Source organism: Chiloscyllium plagiosum, chromosome 32 (assembly GCF_004010195.1).
Source record: "Chiloscyllium plagiosum isolate BGI_BamShark_2017 chromosome 32, ASM401019v2, whole genome shotgun sequence".
NCBI classification, from domain to species: Eukaryota; Metazoa; Chordata; class Chondrichthyes; order Orectolobiformes; family Hemiscylliidae; genus Chiloscyllium; species Chiloscyllium plagiosum.
Window position 1 is genome coordinate 42,219,160 of NC_057741.1, and position 25,447 is coordinate 42,244,606.

The 25,447-nt window shown below is 43.0% G+C and overlaps 1 protein-coding gene across 4 annotated transcripts in view; it reads left to right on the top strand.

The window, feature by feature from the left end:
• Positions 1–25,447, top strand: part of slc49a3 (solute carrier family 49 member 3) — a 95,814-nt gene that overhangs the window by 24,023 nt on the left and 46,344 nt on the right. For 3 of the 4 annotated variants that reach the window (XM_043674549.1, XM_043674546.1, XM_043674547.1), the window contains exons 2-5: positions 4,812–4,970; positions 6,153–6,372; positions 7,431–7,507; positions 7,620–7,757. In XM_043674549.1, the coding sequence (XP_043530484.1) occupies positions 4,869–4,970; positions 6,153–6,372; positions 7,431–7,507; positions 7,620–7,757 (537 nt within the window). In that variant the 5' untranslated portion in view covers positions 4,812–4,868. Of the gene's footprint in view, positions 1–2,783; positions 2,806–4,811; positions 4,971–6,152; positions 6,373–7,430; positions 7,508–7,619; positions 7,758–25,447 lie in introns of those variants that run through there. The other variant, XM_043674548.1, reaches the window with a different exon arrangement.

Here is a 25,447-nt window from a genome sequence, read left to right on the forward strand (position 1 = left end):
CACTGAAAGACCGAATTATTTTATAAAATATGGCAGCCCTTTTTGAATTACATAAATACAGATATTTCGGCTATCCTAACAAGGGCTTTTATTTAATTGAGATTACAAACCTGGCTGGTCCGCGGCCCCTCTGGGGAGGAATCCCGCACGAATACGGGTTTTATTACATCTGATGTTAACACATTCCGAGCATGTAAGAGACTTAAATATACACTCTGGTTAGTTGTAGGTTAGATTAGTAGATAGTTGAGTTTTGTTTGTTTTTTTTTTCTTTTTTTTCTTTTCGGTTTTTTTGTTGTTGTTTTGTTTTCTTTTTGTCAAATTTTGGCTATTGTATATTTGAGCTAATTGTATATCAATGTTTATATCTGAGAGTTTTGTTTATTTTTGTAAACTTGTAAAAATGTTAAATTTCTAATAAAAATATCTATAAAAAAAAACTTAATGGTAAGGTTCTGGGGAGTGTTGCTGAACACAGACCTTGGAGTGCAAGTTCATAGTTCCTTGAGAGTAGAGTCACAGATAGGATAATGAAGAAGGCGTTTGGTGTGCTTTCCGTTATTGATCAGAGTATTGAGTATAGGAGTTGGGAGATTACCTTGTGGCTGTACGAGACATTGGTTCGGCCATTTTTGGAATGTTGCATGGAATTCTAGTCTCCTTCCTATCGGAAAGATGTTATGAAACTTGAAAGGAAAGATTTTCAAGGATATTGCCAGGGTTGGAGGATTTAGGGAGAGACTGAATAGGCAAGGGCTGTTTTTCCTGAAGCATCGAAGGCATAGGGGTGACCTTTATAGAGGTTTATAAAATTATGGGTAGGGTGAATAAACAAGGTCTTTTCCCTGGGATAAGGGAGTTCAGAACTAGAGGGTATAGGTTTAGGGTGAGGGGGGAAAAATATAAGACACCTAAGGGGCAATGTTTTTCACTCAGGGGGTGGTATGTGTATGGAATGAGCGGTGGAGGCTGGTATAATTACAACATTTAAAAGGCATCCAGATGGGTATATGAATAGGAAGGGTTTAGAGGGGTATGGGCCAAGGGCTGGCAAATGGGGCTAGATTAGGCAGGGTTCAGTGTTGGGGCCGCAGCTGTTCACTTTATATATTAATGATCTGAATGAAGGCACTGGAGGCATTCTGGTGAAGTTTGCTAATGATAGGAAATTAGGTGGACAGGCAGGTAGTACTGAGGAGTTGGGGAGGCTGCAAAAAGATTTAGACAGTTTAGCAGAATGGTCCAGGAAATAGGGTGTCGGTTTGCTCACTGAGATGTTTCATTACCTGGCTCGGTAACATCATCAGTGGCGACCTCCAAGTGAAGCAAAGCTGTTGTCTCCTGCTTTCTATTTATATCTTTCTCCTGGATGGGGTTCCTGGGGTTTGTGGTGATGTCATTTCCTGTTAGTTTTTTGAGGGGTTGATAGATGGCATATTTATGGCGTTGTGGTTGGAGTGCCAGACCTCCAGGAATTCTCTGGCATGTCTTTGCTTAGCCTGTCCCAGGATAGATGTGTTGTCCCAGTCGAAATGGTGGGTTTTTTTCATCCGTGTGTAGGGCTGCGAGGGAGAGAGGGTCGTGTCTTTTTGTGTCTAGCTGGTGTTCGTGTAGTGGCTAACTTTCTTCCTGTTTGTCCTACGTAGTGTTTGTGGCAGTCCTTGCATGGAATTTTGTAGATGACGTTGGTTTTGTCCATGGGTTATACTCGGTCTTTTAAGTTTGTTAGTTTTTGTTTGTGTTGGTGAGTTTGTGTGCTACTAGGATTCCGAGGGGTCTTAGTCTGGCTATCATTTCTGAAACTTATTTGATGTATGGTAAGGTGGTTAGGCTTCTGGCTGTGTTTGGTCTGCTTGTCGTGGTTTGTTCTTGAGGAATCTGCACACTGTAATTTTTGAGTATCTGTTCTTCTTGAATACGTTGTGTAGGTGGTTCTCCTCTGTTTTCTGAAGTTGTGGGCGGCACGGTGGCACAGTGGTTAGCACTGCTGCCTCACAGCGCCAGAGACCCGGGTTCAATTCCCGCCTCAGGCGACTGACTCTGTGGAGTTTGCACATTCTCCCCGTGTCTGCGTGGGTTTCCTCCCGGGTGCACCGGTTTCCTCTCACAGTCCAAAGATGTGCAGGTCAGGTGAATTGGCCATGCTAAATTGCCTGCAGTGTTAGGTAAGGGGTAAATGTAGGGGTCGGGGTATGGTTGGATTGCGCTTCGGCGGGGCGGTGTGGACTTGTTGGGCCGAAGGGCCTGTTTCCACACTGTAAGTAATCTAATCTTAATCTGTGCTGCAGTGTGTGGTGGCTCTTTGGAATAGTGTTCTGATACAGCTTTGTTTGTGTGTGTTGGGATGGTTGCTGGTGTAGTTAGTATTTGGTCAGTGTTTGTCGGTTTTCTGTATATGCAGGTTTGTAGTTCTCCGTTGTTTTTTATTTTGACTGTGACATCCAGGAATGCGAGTTTGTTTTCGGCTTCTTCCTCCTTGGTGAATTTTATGCCTGTGAGGGTGTTGTTGATGATGTTAAATGTCTCTTCTATCTTGTTTTGTCCATGGTTTTGACAACACATCTATCCTGGGACAGGCTGAGCAAAGACATGTCAGAGCATTCCTAGGGGCCTGGCACTCCAACCACACCGCCATAAACAAACACATAGATCTCGATACCATCTATCAACCCCTCAGAAAACGAACAGGAAATGACATCACCACAAACCCTAGGAACCCCATCCAGGAGAAAGATATAAATAGAAAGCAGGAGACAACAGCTTCACTTCACTTGGAGGTCGCTACTGATGATGTTACCTAGCCAGGTAATGAAACGTCTGGATATCAAACCTACACCCTAAACTGCAACATGAGCTACAAACCTTCACAAACCTTGCAAAAGGTCCAGGAAATGGCTGATGACATTTAACGTGAGCAAATGTGAGGTCTTGCACTCTGGGGGGTATGAAAAAAAAATACAGGCATGGACTATTTTGTAAGCGGTGAGAAAATTCATAAAGCAAAAGTACAAAGGGATTTGGGCGTACGAGTCCAGGATTCTCTAAAGGTTAACTTGCAGTTTGAGTCCATGATTCAGAAAGTGCATATAATGTCATTTATCTCAAGAGGGTTGGAATATAAAAGCAGTGATGTGTGCTTCTGAGTCTTTATAACGCTCTAGTTAGTCCCCATTTAGAATACTATGTCCAATTCTGGGCCCCACGCCTCAGGAAGGACCTACTGGCATTGGAGCATGTCCAGCGGAGATTCTCACGGATGATCCTGGAATGGTAGGCTTAACATACGATGAACGGCTGAGGATCCTGAGATTGTATTCATTAGAGTTTAGAAGGTTGAGGTGAGATCTAGTAGAAACTTAAGATCATACATACCTTAGAAAGGATACTGGGAAGTGGTTTCCATTCGGTGGGGAGACTAGGACCCATAGGCATAGCCTTAGAAGTAGAGGGGCTAAATTTAGAATGGATTTGAGACTTTCTTCAGCCAGAGTGGTGGACCTGTGGAATTCACTCATGGAGTGCAGTGGAAGCTGGGACGTTAAACGTCTTCGAGGCAGAGATTGATAAATTCTTGATTTCGTAAGGAATTAAGAGCTATGGGGAGAGTGCGAGTAAGTGGAGTTGAAATGTCTTTCAGCCATGATTAAATGACAGTGGACTTGATGGGTCGAATGGCCTTATTTCCACTCCTATGTCTTATGGTCTAATACCTTGTTAGCATGGACAAGTTGGACTGAAGGGACAAGTTCTGTGCTGTACATCTGACTCTAAGATCAGCCATGATCATGTTAAGTGGCGGAGCTGGCTCAAAGGATGAACTACCTACTCCTGTTCTTAGTTCCTATGTCCAATTTATTTTAGAGTTGATATTTTGAACACAGTGGCATGTGGATTTTTGTGTGTGAGTGAGGGGATTTAATGCTCAGCTTGTTTAGTATTTCTGGAGTTGGGATCTTTTAAATTAATATGAGAGATGGTGCCTTGAGGATAAAATGGAAATTTGTTTGCATTGTGAGAGTTTTACAAGTGGACGAAGTCAATATTTAAGGGCATTAACTTGCTTTCAATTTAGAAGAATCTGGAGCTTTTTCCCCCACCTTTTGGAAAAATCCATAACTTTAGAGCTTTTTCTTCTTGAAGGTCATAATTGAAGTTAGTTTTTGAAATAGCTCCTTTCCCTTGGAGAAACTAGTTCATAAAAGTAAGAAAATTGCTTAACTTTATTGAGCTTTTATTTTGAAATTTCCATACTTGAAATGTTTGGTTAGAAACCTGAGGGGCTATTAAAAGCTAAGCAATTCTAAAATGAGTTGTGTGGTAATCAAGGATGAAGCTACAAAACTCAAGTTAGGGAATTGAAGCTACAGTAAAATTAAAACCTATACATGTGGTACAGAATTGAGTTCTCTTTGGTTTTGAGTACTGTAAAATGGTGCTGTTTGAATAGACAGGATTGTATTTTGAATGTTTCAAAATTTTTCCAATTGTTATATGTAAACTGCTTGGTTCAGTTGTTTCTTGCTTTTATGTAATAAGATTGTCTGTTTTATGGCTAAAACCATTTCTGTAGCATTCTAGGCTTCTGTTTGTGAAAGACCACTTTACTAAATAACAAAAACAAATTTTGATCTATCAAGACAGGTTTCAGCCTAGAATCCAACTTGTAACAGCTGGAAGCACAAAACTAGGAAATGGTGTTTTAATGCTATGTAATTGTCTGACAGTGTCTTCTGATGCTGTCATTTGCATTCACTTTGTGAAATGCACTTTGCAAGAGTAGGTCTGTACGTAACTATTCCTGATTATTTCAGTGTTGGTTGACATTCGCTCCAATTGCGGACCAAACAGCTCGGTATTTCCATATTTCCATGGATCAAGTCAATTGGCTATCGATGATCTACCTCATTGTTGGTGTTCCCTTTGGTTTTTGGACAACGTGGATACTAGACATGCTTGGACTTAAAACGTCGGTAAGTTTTATATTATCTCCATGTCTCTCTGACTTACTGACATAGCTAGGTGTGTAACAACTTTGATAGCAGTTTTCTTCAGTTAAATACAGTGATAAACAAGTCCTACTCCCCTCTCCAGAGTTTACCCTGCTCAATCCTTTTGGATTGTGTGTTTGTTTTACTGTTTACATATATACATAAATTTGGTGGTCAAACTTGTTGCTTTGGAATATACCACAGGGATTCTGCATTTTCTTAGACTACAACTGATCACACCTTCTAAGAGTTCTGAGCTTTTGAGCTCTGAGCAAAGCTTTCTAACAATGTTTATTTGGTTGCATTTCGGTAATTTGTATTGATGTACAGTGAGTTAATCTGATCCACTTCCTACCCTCTGCTGCTAATCTCACAGTCCCCATTAAAACTTTTGGGCCAAAACTTTGCACACCACTCTAAGGAACAGGAAAGAATTGGACAAAGGATTAAACAATCCAGAAATTCAAAATAATCAACTGACTAGAAATAAGACAATTAATGCCAATGATGGTGTGAATTGAGGTTGGTTACTGGATCTACATTTCGCCTTCAAAAGAACTTTCAAATTGTATGACATAACTGAAGAGCCAATTCCTTAGTTGGAGGTCACTCTTTGCACTGGCATGTGATGATCCATGTGTTCAATCCCTCTAGTCGGCCTGAGAGTCTGTTTATTTGAATGAGCAACAATTTTTTAAAATTTGATGTCTATGACTGTATGGTAGAAGAGCATAGGGACCCCGATGCCCAATTAATTTTCAAATGTGTTTCCCAACAAAACCTAAATTGCAGGTGTGAGTCCTCTGTTGGAAATAGATGGTGCTTATACACAGATGCTGCTCAAGTAAAGTTAATGTTAAAAACATGAATTCTATTGAGCTATATGATCATTATATAGTTCCTGAATACTACTAATGAAGTGTAATTTATTTACATTAAGCCAGTTTGCTTTCAATGATGTAAGATTATTTCCATGGATGATCAGAGGTTGTAAAGATGACTGAATTTATTCTTGACAACATAATTTGAGCAAGCAGGGATTGAAAACGAGGATATCTGTAGATGTGCCCAAAATAGTGGAAAAGTATTCCACTGCATATACACAGAAGTACCAACTGACTACCATCTAATCATTTAGTAATCCCTCTTATTTTCTGTATGTAGCTGATTCTGAGCTCATGGCTGAACTTGGCTGGTTGTGCCATGCAACTCTTAAGCGTTGCTGACTTCATACCTCAAGAAAGCTGGAAATTTCCTCTCCTGATGGTGGGCCAGACTCTTGGTGCTTTGGCACAACCTTTGGTTCTGTTTTCTCCAACAAAAGTGGCTGCTATTTGGTTTCCTGAACAACAGAGAGCAACAGCAAACATGATTTCATCAATGGGTGAGTTTGGCATAGAACGTATGTGATCCATCTTTCAAAAAAAATTAGTGACTTTTCATTTGGATTTCTATGGAATAGATATAAGCTTTAGCCAGCCATCTGGGTAAACACCTAACTACCTTTTATAAGAGTTTGCAAAAGACATGCAGAATGTGTTGAAGTGATCCTTCTTCACCCTCAAAATGTGAACTCTGCTTTTTCTTAACAAATGATTCCAGACCTGCTGAGTTTCTCTAGCAATTTCAATTTTTGTTTGAGATCTGCATTTGTTGTTTGTTGTTTACTATAGCATGCTTTGATGGATTGGTCAAGCCAAAGAATGCAAGAACAGGGAAATTTTGGTGAATGTATGAAACACAAATGAGGCTTCAATTAGAGTATTGAGAACTGTTTATCACACCAAATTTAAGAGTTGAAACCCATTAGGGTTGTATAATTTAAATCAAGCCATGCTTCTCCCATGTATGTGCTAGATGTTAAAGTTTTTTCATAATATGCATGGTAGCCCAGTTTGACCTGATTTTCAGCCATGGCTCAGTCATTTGAAGCATAGGGATGTACAGCATGCAAACAGACCCTTCAGTCCAACTTGTCCATGCCAACCACCTATCCTAACCTAATCCCGTCCTATTTGAAAGCACTTGGCTCCTATCCCTCTAAATCCTTCCTATTCATATACTACTCTCTCGAAGAGTTATAAAATCATGAGGGGCACAGACAGGGTGAGCAGCCAAGGTCTTTTCCCCAGGATAGGGGAATCCAAAATTAGAGGGTAGAGATTTAAAGGGGACCTGAGCAATGACCTTTTCAAACAGGGGATGGTGTGTATATGGAATAAGTTGCTCGAGGAAGTAGTGGAGGTGAGTACAAATACGACATTTAAAAAGCATCTGAATGGGGTACAAGGAAGGATTTAGAGCTTTATGGGCCAAATGCTGGCAAATGGGAGTTGTTGGACCCAAGGATTTATTTCCGTGATGTGTAACTCTGACTCTACAAAATGTAACACCACAGTTGCTATGTCATAATTGAATTTTGTTTCCTATCTGACTATCTAGCCAATCCGTTGGGTATTCTCTTTGCCAATATACTTTCTCCAATGTTGGTGAAGAAGCCATCTTCAATGCCAGTATTGGTAAGCGCACACAAAAATCTTGGTGATGTTGATCATCCTAATTATAATTTAGAATGCTCCTAGTATGCTCCAGAGAGAATATATTCTGAATGAAGTTCTTTTTGATTTTCAGATGATAGTGTACGCCGTGCCTGCAGCAATTGCTTGTCTTCTGACGAGTGTTGGAATTCGTAATAAGGTACCTCCAACACCTCCGTCTGCTGGTGCAGCCAACTCTACCTCAGAGCCTTTTTTTAGAGGAGTGAAGATGGTAAGTGATAATAACTAGAGTTTCATTTGAATATTTCTTAATGCTCCAGCCTTGAACTAAAAATGCTGAATGTGCATTTATTTTAATTACATAGTTTTAGAGGAAGCAAATTGTAATATTACAATAAACTGAAGTGAAAATTAACTGATTCTGAAGTTCCTTTAAACTAAATGTACACTTTATACTTGAGGTTCTTTGTCTTGTATCCCATGCCATTTCAATTCCCACTTCCCACCCCATTCGTCCGTCGCAGTGTATGCTCCAATCTTGTATGAAATTCCTCTGCAAAATACCCTCCCATTGTTTTTCTTTACTTCACTGTTCAACAGCATAAGCCCATCACCCAACTGGATGGAATACAAAACTTTCTAGTAATCGCTTGCTTAAGTTTTGAATGCTGAAGTTCCTGAATTGGATGACTTCTAGGCCTGCTTAGATCTTTAATCTATAAACAGGAAATCCAAGAAACACTCAACAATTCATGCAATATTAATAAGTAAAACAGATGTTAGAGTTTCAGCTCAGTTATGGTTGTGCTGTCTAATCTGAGTATTCGCGGAGTTCTAAATTTGTATTTTAGATTTTGACATCTGTATTTTATCTTTTGCATGAATGAAAATGTAATTATTCCATCACTTGGGAAACGTTTTGAGGATGGCAGCAGTCCCATCCTTTTGGACAATTGGTTGTCATGGTGGTCAATTCTGTTCAGCATCACCCGATAAGTCCCACACTGGCATAATTTATTCTGCCTCATGTTGCAGATGAAGATCTTTGGCTGAGAAGTATGTGGTTCACTGGCTACTGTTTTCTCTGGGCTTTTGGCCAGCTGACCTGCTTATTTCTGCTTCCAATGCCCTTCCAGTCAGTCAAACTACAGAGGTTGCAGGCTTTCATCAGTGACTTTTGCTCTATCATCAATGTCCACAATCTGCATATCTCCTGAGGTCGTGACCCTGTGGCTGGTTCACCATACAGAAGGTCTTTTGCATGGCAGCCATTATCCACCTGATGAACATGGTTGTGCCAGAGCGGACATTGTTTGTTAGCAATTAATGTTTGCTGATGAGATTAGTACATGCTTGAAAACTCAATTGATGACCTTCTCCTACTAAGATCTGCCTTGGATATGACTCAGGCAACAAATGTGGAAACCAGTGAGCCTTTCCTTCAGTTTAACGTGTTGTCTTGCATTTGGTGTTCTCAGTCAGGTTGCTGTTGTTCCACACATTGGCTGACCAGAATTTATTGCACGTAGCTAACTGAGAATGTATTATTGGGCTGGCTTCTTGATCCACTATGGTCCACATATGTAACATCGTCCGCAGTGATGTCAGGAAGTTCCAAGATTTTGATCTGACAATGAAAGAACAACAATGTATTTCCAAGTCAGGATAAGAAGTGGCTTGGAGGTGAACTTGCAGGTAGCGTTCCCATGTTTCTGCTGCAGTTGTCTTTCTAGCTGGTTGAAGATGCATGTTTGTAAGATGCTGTCAGAGGAGTCCTGATGAAATACTGACATGCATCGTGCAGATGGTGTATATTGCCACTGTGTTGATGTTTTGATATTTTTTAAGGTTTTGGACAGGGTATATATCGACCACGCTGGTTCAAAAGCTGCTTAAGTATGTTGGAACTGCATTCCTCAACAATTGGAGAGGCTTCCTTCACGTTCCTAACCCATGCCTTGTTGAAGGTGGCCAGATTTTGGGTAGTTCAGAATTTGAAATCCTTATGACTATCCATCAAGGAAATAACCAGTGCTGAGCTGGTGGTTGGTGATATAGTCGTACAGGAAAATGTTTGTGATAGATCCAGTTCAGTTTTGGTCACTGGTAAGCTGCAGGATATTGATTGTGGGAATTCTGTGATGGAATTGTGTCATGGGAAGTTGATTAGATTCTTGCTTGTCAGCGATCATCATTGCTTGGCAGTTGTCTGGCACAGTTAAAGTGTGGCACTGGAAAAGCACAGCAGGTCAAGCAACATCCGAGGAGCAGAAGAGTTGACGGTTTGGGTATAAGCCCTTCATCTGGAATGTGGTGAGGGGGCCCCAAAAGGGCTGAGAGATAAATGGGAGGGGATTGGAAGAAGGTAGCTTGGAAGGTGATAGGTAGATGAAGCTGAGGGTGATGATAGGTTAGAGTGGATAGATGAGAAGGAAGATAGGACATCAAGAGGGCAGTGCCACGTTGGAAGGTTGGATCTGGGATAACTCCACTTCTGACCTTATGAAGATCTGTTGAAGCTGACACTGGTTGTGTCTAAGACTTGATGCTGAGGGATGTCTGCACTGCTATCATGGAGCTGAGATGATGACATCCAACAGCTGCAACAATCTTCTGCTATGTGAGGTATGATTGCAACCAGCATAGAGCAACAACAACCCCCCCCCCCCAGTCTCTCAGCCTGGCACAGCAATGTCTTAGTCTGGTCTCTAAACCCGGGGTGCGAGAGGGTCCTGCCTGGGCATGTTCCGGAGGCAGGAGGATTTTGGGCAGCAGGCAGCTTTAGCAGCAGTGATGGCATCGTGGCCCAGAGCAGGAAGAGTGAGCAGTGAGGGAGCTACCCTGGTACCAGCGGTGACATCGAGAACTGACAGCTGTGGCCTCCTGGAGAGCAAGCTAAGCAGAGGATGCAGACTGTTGAACTTTTAGCTTTATTTCTTTATTTTTCCACTTATTCTATGAAGATAATGATTAAGCTTTTAAACTTTATTTCTTTGACTACTTTTGTACCTTGTGAGGTGACATTACACACCTCTCATTGTGCTCCTGTACTTCTATACTTGAAACCAAATCTAAAATGCTGCCTTGCTGTCAAGGTAAGTTATTCTTGCTTCGCTTCTGTAGTACTGCTGTTTTGTCCATGTTTGGACCAAGGTTGTAATGAGGTCCGGAGCTGAGTGACTGGTTGAATTTAAACTGAATGTCAGTGAGCAGGTTATTGTTGAGTGTCTCTTGATGATCACAAGTACATTGATAGGCTGGTGATTTGCTCATTTGGATTTGTCCAGATTTTTGTGAACTTGGGCATTTTTCCACATTTGTAGGTTCAGTTTGCAGGTGATTGTGGAGTGTAGGTATGTGAAGCAATCAATAAACTTTAGTGTCACATTGTCAGTACTGACAAGATGGTATGTTAACATACTGGATCATAACGTTTGTCTTTTGGATTCTGATAGTCAAAACAAACTCCTCTTACAGGTGTGAGAGTGCCTGTCCACTTGTTATTGCAGGTGTTCCTCAGTGTGGAATATTATTGCGGCATCATCGATGTTGAGCAGCTCTGCTGAGCACTTGGCACACCTTTTTGGTTTGGATCTCAGATGAGCAAGGCTGAATAGCTTTCCATCAGTTCTGGCATGTGAGTAGACACCCTCTGCACTGAGGCAAACAGAGTGCCAGTTCCGCAACACAGCCCGCAGATCTGAGTTCCCACATTGCCCTGTCATAGCTGAACTTATTGTATTTTCATGGAAAGAGCAGGTCATGTTGAACAGCTTCAGTGAGCAGCTAATTTACTCCAGCAGCTTACATAGTTGAATGTCTTGGTGAGATTGCTGAAGGCAATATCTCAAGGTCTCCTTTGTTTCTCTTGCAGTTGCTCTTAATTGTAAATATTCCAGTTCTAAAACCACTCTGAGATTTGGGGTAGATGCATCCAGCCAGGATTTGCAATCTGACGAGCCGCATGGGCAAGTAAGTTTCCCTCAATGCTCAACAGAGCTTGCCTTATTTGCAGTTATTGTGGTTACCTTTGTCCATGTACAAGGTTGCAATCTTCATATCAGCAAATTCTGAGGAATTGCCTCCTCCCTCAATTAGAGATACAGAAGTTTGTGTGCGAGCTGCAAGAGGGTGCTGGATTTCTATTTTGAGTTTGTTACGTGTTCACTGGGAGCTTTGTCCATGGCAAACAAATCACCAGTATTCCTAAGCAGTTCCACTGTTGAGTTAATATTCAGCTGCGCAATAACGGGCTGGCTTTCTATGGTGTCTAGAGATTGTGTAGTGACATTGGCCTTCCTGGAATATAGCTTATGGTCATTTTTCACCCAAGTGTACAACTGTTTTTTACTGTTAATAATAATTTCCCCTGCCTTTGTTTTTGAGGCAGGAGGCTGGAAGAACACAGCAAACCAGGCAGCATCAGCAGGTGGAGAAATCGCTGTTTCCAGTGCAACACTACAGGACGAGGGGTGGGTGTAGGGGGAGATGCAGGTAAAGGGGATGGCAGGGCAGGGTGGCAAAGTGGGGTTAGGTGAAGACTGGCAGGAGTACGAACATGTTGGTTAATGGGAGGAATGAATCAGGTTGGTGGAAGGGAGGGACAGAGCTGGGAAGTGAATCAGGGGATGGGAAGGAAAGTCATTTGAAATTGGAGAGCCGTGTTGAGTCCTCCGGACTGTAGGCTGCCCATGTGAAGATAAGGTGTTCCTCCAATTTGCGGTTTGGTTCGTAGTGGCAATGGAGGACGCTGAGGATGATCATGCCTGAAAGGGAATGGGAAGGGGAATTAAAATGGGTGGCCCCGGGAGCCTGGCTGAGATGCTCGACAAACCGCTCCCTAAGTTTTTGTTTGGTCTTCCATTGTAGAGAAGATCACATCGGTGCATCTGATGAAGTAAACTAAGTCGGGCGAGAGGCAAGTGAACCTCTGTCACCTGGAAGGACTGTTTGGGCCCTGGTTGGAGGTGAGGGTGGTGCACCAGCAGGTGTTGCATCTTATGTGGTTGCAGGGTTTTTTGAGTGGGGGGGCTGCTGGATTGGTGGGAGTGTGGCGCAAACAAAGGGTTGGCAAAGGGAACAGTCCTTACGGAAGTCGGTGAGGACTGGGGAGGGGAAAATGTTCTGGGGTTGGGGGGGGGGGGCGTCTGCTTGGAGTTGGTGGAGTTTAAGGATGATGCACTAGATGCAGAGACTGATGGGATGGTAGGGGAGGCAAGGGGGGAGTCTGTCTTTATCGCATTTGGAGAGGGGAGTTAGAGCAGTGGTTTAGGGAATGGAGGTGGTACGGTGAAGGGCTGTCTGGATGGGTTAGAGTTCTTTATTGATTAACTTGCTGCCTTTTGATCCCTTTGTGTCCCTGTGTTGAAGGACAGCTGAATTTTCTAGCCAAGTTGTATCTGTTGTCCGTGTACTGTCTTGCAGTCTTTTGGATTTTTATATTGAGTGGATCCTCGTGCATTCAGAGCTTTAGCACTTGGATCTCACTTGTAGCTGTTGAGGGGATCACTTGGCTTCGATGACAGATTCCACAGTGATGTAAGCCTTGAATGAGTCAGCGTTTTTCTGCTCTTGCTGAGGGTCTTATTTACACTGTCACTGTATTCCACTGGAAGTTAGACTGGGTCTGCAACAATATCAGTTTGTGAGAGTTGATGAGTGGATTGAGTTTGATGACTGAAATGAATCCTTGCTTGCCCGAGTTGCACAGACATTTATATATTTGTACCTATTGACGTTCAGATCACCTGACTACTGGTTTTGGCAATATGTTGTGTTGTCTGAAACCATCGCAAACAAGATTGGTGAGCTTTTCAGCGTCAGCCAGCTGTTTTGCTTTCAATTTGTCTATGTCACAACCATATTTTCTCCTCTATTCTAAAGGTGCAGTCCTACAGCACTCTACCTCTTAAAGGAACCATTTACCAACCATCAATCAAGTAAATTAGCATTTGCAGATGTTTCCGAGGGAAATCTAATTATGTCATTACTGAATTCACTTATGGACTGTTTTGATAGTCAAATTTTGGTACTCCAGTAGGTAGGATATTGTGTAATTACAGTAACCCAAAAACCGATTAGACCTTGTTTTAGAAATGATGATAAATTGTTTGTGCTCATACCTTTTTTTTTGTTCAGCCAAATTTTTATTTTAAGAGAATAATATTGGAAACAAAACACCCCAGAATGAGCGAAGTATAATGATTGATAGATTATATTAAACAAAACTGAAGTGAATAGGAATAGAGGGCAGGGAGGAACAACACTCCTCTGGTTGGAATTGCGTCTGTTGCAAAGTTTTTGGAAGTCAGACGTCTCCACTCCAGGAGATCTCAGCAAGAGATTATCAAGGTACTGCCCTAGACTCTAATATCTTCACATCCTTAACCAGTGACCTCCCCTATAGCACAAAGTCAAAGTGGTGATGTTCACAGACTAAACAATGTTCCGAACCATTTGCAATTCAACGGCTGTCTGAATGCTAGACTTGAGCAACATCCGTACTTGAGCTGATAAATGGCAAATAATATTAGCTTCACAGGAATGCCGGGCAATACCCATTTCAAACAGAGCAAATGACAGCCACTCCTTGATGTTCAATGACATGAGCATTTCTAAATTCTTGGAAGAGCAGAGTCTGATTAGAACAAGTCAACATGGATTTAGTAAAGGGAGGTCATGCCTGACAAACCTGTTGGAATTTTTTGAAGAGGTAACAAGTAGGTTAGACCAGGGAAACCCAGTGGCTGTGGTCTATCTAGACTTTCAAAAGGCCTTTGATAAGGTGCCACACGGGAGGCTGCTGAGCAAGGTGAGGGCCCATGGTGTTCAAGGTGAGCTGCTGGGATGAATTGAGGATTGGCTGTCTAACAGAAGGCAGAGAGTTGGAATAAACGTGAGCAAGTACGAGTTCTTGCACTTTGGCAAAAAGAATAAGAGCATAGACTACTTTCTAAATGGTGAGAACATTAATAAAGCCAAAGCACAAAGGGATCTGTGAGTGCTAGTCGAGGATTCTCTAAAGGTAAACATGCAGGTTGAGTCCGTGATTAAGAAAGCGAATGCAATGTTGTCTCTTATCTCAAGAGGGTTGGAATATAAAAGCAGAGATGTACTACTAAGACTTTATAAAGCTCTGGTTAGGCCCCATTTGGAGTACTGTGTCCAGTTTTGGTCCCCACACCTCAGGAAGGACATACTGGCACTGGAACGTGTCCAGCGGTGATTCACACGGATGATCCCTGGAATGACAGGTCTAACATATGAGGAATGGCTGAGGATACTGGGATTGTATTCTTTGGAGTTTAGAAGATTAAGGGGAGACTTAATAGAGACGTACAAAATAATACATGGTTTGGAAAAGGTGGATGCTAGGAAATTGTTTCAGTTAAACGAGGAGACTAGGACCCGTGGACACAGCCTTAGAATTAGAGGGGGCCATTTCAGAACAGAAATGCGGAGACATTTCTTCAGCCAGAGAGTGGTGGGCCTGTGGAATTCATTGCCACGGAGTGCAGTGGAAGCCGGGACGCTAAATGTCTTCAAGGCCGAGATTGATAGATTCTTGTTGTCTCGAGGAATTAAGGGCTACGGGGAGAACGCTGGTAAGTGGAGCTGAAATGCGCATCAGCCATGATTGAATGGCGGAGTGGACTCGATGGGCCGAATGGCCTTCCACTCCTATGTCTTATGGTCTTATCAACATCCTGGAGGTTAGCACTGACAAGAAACTGAACTGAATTGATGTGTTGGAATGCTATCTACTTGGCCATGACTTAACTATACCCAGAGTGCTGCAGCAGTTTAACAAGCAAGCTGACAGTCAGGTCCTGAAGTACAATTTCTCCAGCCAGCAATGGGGAGAAAGTGAGGACTGCAGATGCTGAAGATTAGAGTCAAAGAGTGCTGCGCTGGAAAAGCACAGCTGGTCAGGCAGCATCCGAGGTGCAGGTTCCTCGGATGCTGCCTGACTGGCTGTGCTTTTCCAGCACTGCACTCTTTGACTCCCAGCCGGCAACGCCTATATCTCGAGTAAATTTAGGGGGGTTATCTCTTCCCCATTAGATGGAATTGGGTATTAACTTCCCAAAAAGGAGGATGAATTGTTCACTTTGCTAGCATAAATCATGAGTTCTGAATTAGCATCAGTGGCTTTCATCAAAGCCAAGCTGATTTCAAAACTTAAGCATTCCTTGGATCTTTATCTCCATCTCCAAATTGTTTCCCATCAGACTAAGATTACAGACAGAAGGAACCCATTTGACCCATTGCATCACTGCTGACTTTGAGAAACCTGTCTCAAGCCTCGGTTGGCTCATGCTTGGAGTAGAGTACTGTTCACAGTTCAATGCAATATTTAAAACATTGTTTCTTCCTTCATAATAATAGCAGACACAAAAATCATAACAAATAAAGAAAGGACTAATTTGAGTAAAGAATGTAGAGTAAATCATTACTAAAAGAAATATGCGGGAGAAATTAATACGTAGTTAGAAATGCCTTGAACTGTATCCTAAAATTCTGAAAGAGGTAGCTGCAGAGAGTAATCAGTGGTTGTAATCTCAAAATTCCCTAGAAAATGGAACAATGTCAAGGATTTAAGATGTTATGACTGGCGGTAAACCCTTCTAATTTAGCCAAACACACACAACAGTTCACCTTGCCTTGTAATCTGTTAAAGTATCAATTTTATTCTTTAACTCTAAAAGTGAACATTAAGCAACAGCTATTTACAACTCTAAGCCTCATTTCTCTTTATGGTTTGTTATCTACCTCCCACTCTGTAACAATATATTAATCCAATAAAGCCCCTATTAGATTTACAGCAACTCAGTTTTGAAAACCAGAGAGTGACTGCCATCCCCGGTGTCAATCTTCCTCTGTTTGTAGATTCCCTGGGTCGTCATTTGGTCTTCTGCATAGATACGAAAAGATACCTTTTGATAGTGTTTTCAGACAGCCTGCCTAACAGCGGAAGGTGGTGCCCTTTCTGGTTAACTGTCCAAAATGCCTGCTTTTTATACCCCAAACATCCGATCGTCTCATTGGTTCAATGTTGTCAAAAGAGTAAAATTCAAATTCGATTGGGTTTTAGTATCTTGGGACATAGTTTTAAACTGCCTAAGTTCGAACTGCTGTAAGTACAGTTCAGGTATTTAGTTTACATCTTAAGGTTATATTTTTCAATTCTCCAGCGCACTCTGCCTGCTAGTCAGTCACATGACAGGTGCTTGCCAACTTTCACACTCAAAGATACAGTACATGCCTTCAATTTCATAACAAAGATAACAAATCGAATAGTTATTTAAGAAATTAGGACATCAATAGGAGGAAAAGTGCTCGGAGTATTATCAGGGCACTTAGTAAATCATGTGGTTCTATAAACCTATGACTTGATTCCAAAAGGAAATATTTGACCAATTTACTATGGAGCAATATAACTAGGTGGATAAAAATATAACCAGCGGATGATGGGTTTGGGGATTAGAATGTTTTGGTTTCCACTTGTCATTAAATAAGGCTCCCCAAGAAGGGGTTGGCACAATTTAAGAACTCATTCATAGTCATAGAGATGTACAGCATGGAAACAGACCCTTCAGTCCAACCAGTCCATGCTGACCAGATATCCCAACCCCATCTAGTCCCACCTGCCAGCACCTGGCCCATATCTCCAAACCCTTCCTGATCATATACCCATCCAAATGCCTCTTAAATGTTGCAATTGTACCAGCCTCCTCCACTTCCTCTGGCAGCTCATTCCATACATGTACCACCCTCTCTGAAAAAATTGCCCCTTAGGTCTCTCTTGTATCTTTGCCCCCTCACCCTAAACCCAAGCCTTCTAATTCTGGACTCCCTGACCCCAGGGAAAAGACTTTGCCTATTTACCCTATCTATGCCCCTCATAATTTTGTAAACCTCTATAAAGTCACCTCTCAGCCACTGACGCTCCAGGGAAGGCAGCCCCAGCCTGTTCAGCCTTTCCCAATGGCTCAAATCGTCCAACCGTGGCAACATTCTTGTCGATCTTTTCTGACCCCTTTCAAGTTTCACAACATCGTTCCGAGAGGAAGGAATAGAGAACTGCACGCAATATTCCAATAGTGGCCTAACCAATGTTCTGTACAGCTGCAACATGACCTCCCAACTCTTGTACTCAATACTCTGACCAATAAAGGAAAGCATACCAAACACTGCCTTCACTATCCTATCTACCTGCGACTCCACTTTCAAGGAGCTATGAACCTGTACTCCAAGGTCTTTTTGTTCAGCAACACTCCCTAGGACCTTACCAGGAAGTGTATAAGTCCTGCTAAGATTTGCTTTCCCAAAATGCAGCACCTCGCATTTATCTGAATTAAACTCCATCTGCCATTTATCAGCCCATTGGCCCATCTGGTCCAGTTCCTGTTGCAATCTGAGGTAACCCTCCTCGCTGTACACTACACCGCCAATTTTGGTGTCATCTGCAACCTTACTTAGTATACCTCTTTTATGCTCGCATCCAAGTCATTTATGTAAATGACAAAACGTAGAGGACCCAGCACCGATCCTTGTGGCACTCCACTGGTCACAGGCCTCCAGTCTGAAAAACAACACTCCACCACCACCCTTTGTCTTCTACCTTTGAGCCAGCTCTGTATCCAAATGGCTAGTTCTCCCTGTATTCTATGAGATCTAACCTTGCTAATCAGTCTCCCATGGAGAACCTTGTCGAATGCCTTACTGAAGTCCATATAGATCACATCTACCGTTCTGCCCTCATCAATCCAGTTTTCCCGCGTTCATACATTGAAAATAATATATTAACAGGAATAGAAATTGATTAAAGGACAGAAATCAAGCTAGGAATAAATGACTAATTTTCATTTTAGCAAGCTGTTCCTGTGGAGTGCTGAAAGGATTTGAATTGCTGCATTATCTGTATGCAGTATATATTAATAACAGTTGAAGGGACTGAACACAATGCATTTCCATTTGTTAATGATCCAAAATCAATGTGGAAGCCACCTCTGAGGAGTACTGAGGTTGCAAGGAGTTTGGACGGGTTCAGTAAGTTAAGCACAGGTGAGGTCCTGGCAGACTGGAGGATAGTGAATTGTTGTCATTATTCAAGAAGAGCTACAAAGAAAAGCCTCGGAACTATAGACTAGTAAGCCTTGCATATGTGGTGGATAGGTTACTTGAGAAGATCGAAACATAAGATATACGTGTATTTGGAAAGACAGGGTTTGATTAGGAGTAGTCAGCATGGCCTTGAGTGGGAAATCATGCCTCATAAACTTGTTAGACTTCTCTGAAGTAACCAGGAACGTTGATGAGGGCAGGCCAGTAGACATGGTCTGTATGGATTTCAGTAAGGTCTTTGACAAAGTTCCACACGGACTGGTGTTAAAAATTATATACATGGAATCCAGGGCGAGCTGGCAAATTGGATACACAACTGGCTTGATAGTAGGAAGCAGAGGTTAATAGTGGAAGGATGCTTATCAAACTGGAGGCCTGTGACTAATGGAGTGCCTTACAGCCCATTACTGTTATCTGTATCAATGATTTGGATGAGAATGTACAAGGTATGATTAATAAGTTTGCTGATGACAATAAAATAGGCAGTATCGCGGACACTGAGGAAGATAATCAGAAATTGCAGCAGGATGTTGATCAGCTGGGGACATGGGCTGAGAAATGGCAAATGGAGTTTAACATAAGTAAGTGTGCGGTCTTGCATTTTGGAAAGTCAAATCAAGGTAGGAGTTTCATGGTGAATGGTAGGGCCTTAAGGAGTGGAGTGGAACAGAGGAATCTTGGAGTTCAGGTTCACAGTTCTCTGAAAGTGGAGTCACAGGTAGACAGGACAGTGAAAGAAGGCTTTTGGGCAAGCTGGCCTTCAGTCAGGGCACTGAGAATAGAAGTTGGGAAGTTACATTGCAGTTGTACACTATGTTGGTGAGTCCGCACTTGGAGTATTATGTTCAATTTTGGTCACCTTGTTGTGGGAAGGATGTTAATAAACTGGAAACAGTGCAGAAGAAATTTACAAGAATGTTGCCTGGACTCCATGGTCTGAGTTTATTGGGAGAGGTTTGACAAGCTTGGACTTCTTTCTTTAGAAGAAAGTGAGAACTCTAGATGCCGAAGGACAGAGTTGAGAATGTGGTGTTGAAAAGCACAGCAAGTCAGGCAGCATCCAAGGAGCAGGAGAATCGATGTTTTGGGCATAAGCCCTTCATCAGAATGAGGCTTGTGGGCTGGGGGCTGAGCGATAATTTGGGGGGAGGAAGTAGCTGAGAATGCAATAGGTATCTAAGAATCGCATTCTCACCTACCTCCCACACTCATTTATCTCAGCCCCCTGGCCCACCAAGTCTCATTCCTGACGAAGGGTTTATGCCTGAAATGTTCACTCTTGTTGGATGCTGCCTGACCTGTGTTTTTCCCATCACCAGTCTCAACTTTTTTCTTTAGAGCGTAGGAGGCTGGTGGGGGGGGTCCTCACGTAGGTGCATAAGATCATGAGAGGCATAGATATTGGGAATGCACTCAGTCTTTTTCCCAGGGGTGAGGTATTGAGGACCAGAGGACATCAGTTTAAGGTTAGAGGGCAAAGAATGAAACGGAACCTGGGGGGCAACTTTTTTACACAAGGTGGTAGGCATGTGGAATGAGTTGCCAGCTGAGTTGGTTGAGGCTGGTACATTAACAACATTTAAAAGGCATTTGGACAAATGCATGGATAGGAAAGGCTGAGAAGGATATGGGCAAAAGTGCAGGGAATGATGTTAACATGGATGGACATTTTGGTCGGCGTGGACCAGTTTGGGCCAAAGGGCCTGTCTCTGTGCTGTAGGATTTATACGTGTCAGCTGATGTATAATGGGGGCTGTGAAGTATGTACTTCTGGGAGTGTTTGAAAAATGAAATTAATATTTTCTCATGGCTGCAATTGTACATCATTCAGTGAGAATACATCTGTGGTATTTTGTTTTGATCTAAATGACCAAGGAAGAATGTGTTTGCCTTAGATGGGATGCACAGAGATTCACTTGTCAATTCCGGAGATGAAAATCTTGAGAAGAAATAGTGGAATCACCTTAATCTGTGGAGTATAGAAGATTGAGCGATGATCTCATTCAAACACTAAAGACCAGCACTGTCCCACTCTGGGGTGGCATGTTGGCTCAGTGGTTAGCACTGCTGCCTCCGTGCCAGGGACCTGGATTCGATTCCAGCCTTGGGCAACTGTCTGTGTGGTGTTTGCACATTCTCCCCTTGTTTGTGTGGGTTTCCTCCTGGGTGCTCTAGTTTCCTTCTACAATTGAAAGATGTGTAGATTAGGTGAATTAGCCATGCTAAATTGTCCATAGTGTTCAGGATGTGTACGTTAGGTGCATTAGTCAGGGGTAAATGTAGGGGAAGTGGCTTGGGTAGGATGCTGTTTGGAGGGCTGGCATGGACTTGTTGGGCTGAAGGGCCTGTTTCCACACTGTAGGGATTCTATAATCCTGTGAGGGTTTGAGATTATGGATACAATTGTCGGGCCATTGTTCAAGGCTAAGGGAGCAGCCATTTGTACTAAGATAAGAAATTTCCTCACTCTGAATTTGGAATTTTTGGAATTCTATCTCTTGTCTAGATGCTTTGTCAATGATCATATTATGGCCATGAATGAATTTTGATTAGATTTTTAAATGTTTAGCTTGTTGGGGATCAGTTTGAAGGTGGTGTTGAGGTTGAAAATCAGCAAAGATCTTATTGAATGAAGGTAGACTGAGGGGCCGACTTTTCCAATTTCTTCCATTGTCTTACAATCTAATTGCACTTCTTTAAACATATTAACACAACTGAGTTCCTTACAAGCAACTGCAAGGAGAACTGGTCAGGCAGCATGCAAGGAGCTGGTGAGTCAAGGTTTTGAGCATAAGCTCTTCAATAGATTCCTGAAGAGCTTATGCTTGAAGCGTCGACTCTCCTGCTGCTCAGATGCTGCCTGACCAGCTGTCCTTTTTCAACACCACACTCCAACTCTGATCTTAAGCATCCACAGTCCTCACTTTCTCCCACTGGAGAACTATCTAATTGATGCTACAATTATTGACCATTGCATTTGTGTAGTACAATGATGTCATTTCGTCACTGAGGCAAAAAACGGGGTGTGTAATTAACTGAGGAGGAATGCAAGCCGCTGTAAGAAGGTTAAAGCAACCTAGATTGATCAAAATCAAATACACTTTCATGCAGAGAAATGAGGTAATGGATTTTAAGAGGATGAATTTAGATAAGATTTATGAATGAAGAGATGAAGCTTTAAAAGGTGCTGAGGCTTGAGTATTCAGATATAAAATTGGGCAATGTCAGATACTCTTGTCAGGCAGAGAGAAAAAAAATGTCTTTCACATATATCAGTGTTTACACATTTGCAATGCTGTTCATTTTTGTTTTTAAATAGGAATTTGATGGCTCCTCACTTTTATTTAAAGAAGTGAATAGAATACAAAAGTAGCAGTTATGCTACAACTGCACTACAAATTGGTTAGACCATTGTGCCCAGTTTGAAGTTAATCTAATTAGGATGTGAAGGCCATGAGGACATTGAAGAAGATATTTGCTAAGGTGATTCCAAAGATGGGCAGGTTCAAGTAACTGATAGGTAGATGAAGGTGGGGCTGAAAGTGATAGGCCGGACAGGAGGGTGGTGCAGATAGGTGGGAAGGAAGATGTACAGGTAAGACGGTTAAAGAGAACGGTGCCAAGTTGGACGGTTGGGACTGGGATGGGGGGGAAATTGGTGAAATCCACACTGATCCAGTGTGATTGGAGGGTCCCAAGGTGGAAGATAAGGTATTCTTCCTCCAGGTGGCAGGTGTCTAGGATTTGCCGATGGAGGAGGCCCAGGACCTGCATGTCCTTGTTGGAGTTGGGAGGGGCAGTTGAAGTGTTCAGCTACAAGGCAGTGGGGTTGATTAGTGCGGGTGTCCCAGAAATATTCTTTGAAATGATCCGCAAGTTGGCATTCTGTCTCCCCAATGTAGAGGAGACCACATCGGGTGCAATGGTTGCAGTAGGTGACGTGTGGAAGTACAGGTAAATCTGTCAGATGTGGAAATATCATTTGGGGCCTTGGATGGAGGTGAGGCTGGAGGTGTGGGCGCAGGTTTTGCACTTCTTGCAATTACACGGGAAAGTGTGGGAGGGAAGGGTAGATTGGGGTTTGGGGGGAGGGGAGTGGGGGGTGTGTGGAAGGTATGGTCTCTCCAAAACACACAATGGTAGGGAGGGAAATATATCTCTGGGGTCTGTTTCTAGGTGGCGGAAATGGCCGAGGAGATGCAATGTATCTGGGGGTTGGTGGGATGGAAGGTGAGGGCGGGGGAAGTTCTGTCCTTGTTGCTATTGGAGGGATGGGGTTCAAGGGTGGAGGTGCAGGAAGTGGATGAGATACGCTGGCGGGCATCGTCGACCATGTGGCAAGGAGAATTGCGGTCCTTGAAGGAGGCCGCCATCTGGGATCTTCTGCAGTGGAATTGGTCTTCCTGGGAGCAGATCTGGCGGAGGAATTCGGAATAAAGCATAGCAGTTTTACAATGGGGTGGGGCGAGGAGAAGAGAGAGGTAGTAGGAGGAGGTGTAGCCAGGTAGCTGTGGGAGTCCATAGGTTTGTAGTGTATATCAGTGTTGAGTCAGACATGGAGATGGGGAGGTCCATGAAGAGGAGGGAGGCATCTGAGATGGTCCAGGCAAACTTGAGGTCTGGGTGGAAGGTGTTTAGTTAAGTTGATGAACTGTTCAACCTCCTTGTGGGAGCATGAAGTGGTGCCAATAGAGTCATCGCTGTAGTAGAGGAAAAGGTGGAGTATGGTGCTGGTGTAGCTGCGGGAGCTGGACTGCTCCATGTACCTAACAAATAGGCAGGCACAACCGGGTCCATGCAGGTGCCCGTGGCTACCCCTTTGGTTTGGAGGAAGTAGGAGAACTTGGAGGAATTGTTGAGGATGAGAACCAGTTCAGCCAGTCGAATGAGTGTGTTGGTGGAAGAGTATTGGTTGGATTGGCGCGAGAGGAAGGAACAGAGGGCTTGGAGGCCTTTGTCATGGCGGATGGTTGTGTACAGAGGCTGGATGTCCATGGTGAAGATGAGGCGTTGGGGACCAGGGAAACTGAAGTCATAGAGAAGGTGGAGGGCATTGGTGGTGTCCAGAATGTAGGTGGGGAGATCCTGAACTAAGGGAGACAGAATGGTGTCAAGGTATGCAGAGATGAGTTTGGTGGGGCAGGAGCAGGCTGAGATGATGGGTTGACCATGGCAGTCAGGTTTTGTGGATTTTGGGTAGGAGGTCGACTGGGCCATGGGGGGGTTTCCCGGACTGAGGTTGGAGGCTGTGGATGGGAGAGCTCCAGATGGTGAGGTTGTGGATGGTCTGGGAGATTATGATGGTCTGGTGATGGGATGTTTTTGGGATTTGCACTAATAGAACATGTGGAAATTCAGCATCTTGAGGCTGAGGCTGCTTTGTCATTTAATACCATCATGGCCAACCTCAACTCTGCTCTCCATAACCCTGCAACCCACGGCTAATTAAAGATCTGTCCATAGAACATATAGAACATAGAACAACACAGCACAGAACAGGCCCTTCGGCCCACGATGTTGTGCCGAACATTTGTCCTAGCTTAAGCACCTAGCCATGTACCTATCCAATTGCCGCTTAAAGGTCACCAATGATTCTGACTCTGCCACTCCCACAGGCAGCGCATTCCATGCCCCCACCACTCTCTGGGTAAAGAACCCACCCCTGACATCTCCCCTATACCTTCCACCCTTCACCGTAAATTTATGTCCCCTTGTAACACTCGGTTGTCTGTACAGTTGCAACATCACTTCACGACTCTTGAATTCAATCCCTCTGCTAATGAACGCTAATACACCATAGGCCTTCTTACAAGCTCTATCCACCTGAGTGGCAACTTTCAAAGATCTATGAATATAGACCCCAAGATCCCTCTGCTCCTCCACCTTACTAAGAACCCTACCGTTAACCCTGTATTCCGCATTCTTATTTCTCCTTCCAAAATGGACAACCTCACACTTGACAGGGTTGAACTCCATCTGCCACTCCTCAGCCTAGCTCTGCATCATATCAGCCCATCTTCTCCTTAAATTCACTCAGTGTCCCAGCACTTGGATATTGAATTTGACAGATTCATAAACTTTGAGAGAATTAATTTTTCTTCATCATTATATTAAATTGGCTACTCCTCATTTTAAAACACTGCCTCTTTGTTCCAGATTGCTTCACATGAGGAAATGTCCTTTTTACATGTACTTTATTGATCCCCTTCAGCATCTTGTATACCTCACTTGGGTCTCCTGTCATTCATCTGAACTCCCGAGAGTATAAGTCTGAACTACTCAGTGTCTCTTCATAAGATAAACCTCTCCATCTCTAGAATCAATCTAGTGAACCTCTTCTCAGGCACCGCCAAGTGATGGATTAAGATCCATATTCATTTTTTAAAGGGAAATGCCTACATGGCATATGCAAAAAGGACTGGGTAAAGTCTATAACTACTTCAGGTAATTAGCACGGGAATAGCAGTGTTGAATGTGTTTTAAAATTAAAAATCGCACGACACCAGGTTATAGTCCAACAGGTTTAATTGGAAGCACTAGCTTTCGGAGCGCTGCTCCTTCATCATTCTTCAACAACCTGATGAAGGAGCGGTGCTCCGAAAGCTAGTGCATCCAATGAAACCTGTTGGACTATAACCTGGTGTTGTGATTTTTAACTTTGTACACCCCAGTCCAACACTGGCATCTCCAAATTGTGTTTTAAAATTATATCTTTGTCTAATCCCAGGATATTTCTTGCAAATATTGGCATGCACACTGTCCTGATGTAAGATGTTAAAAATCACACAACACCAGGTTATAGTCCAACAGGTTTAATTGGAAGCACACTAGCTT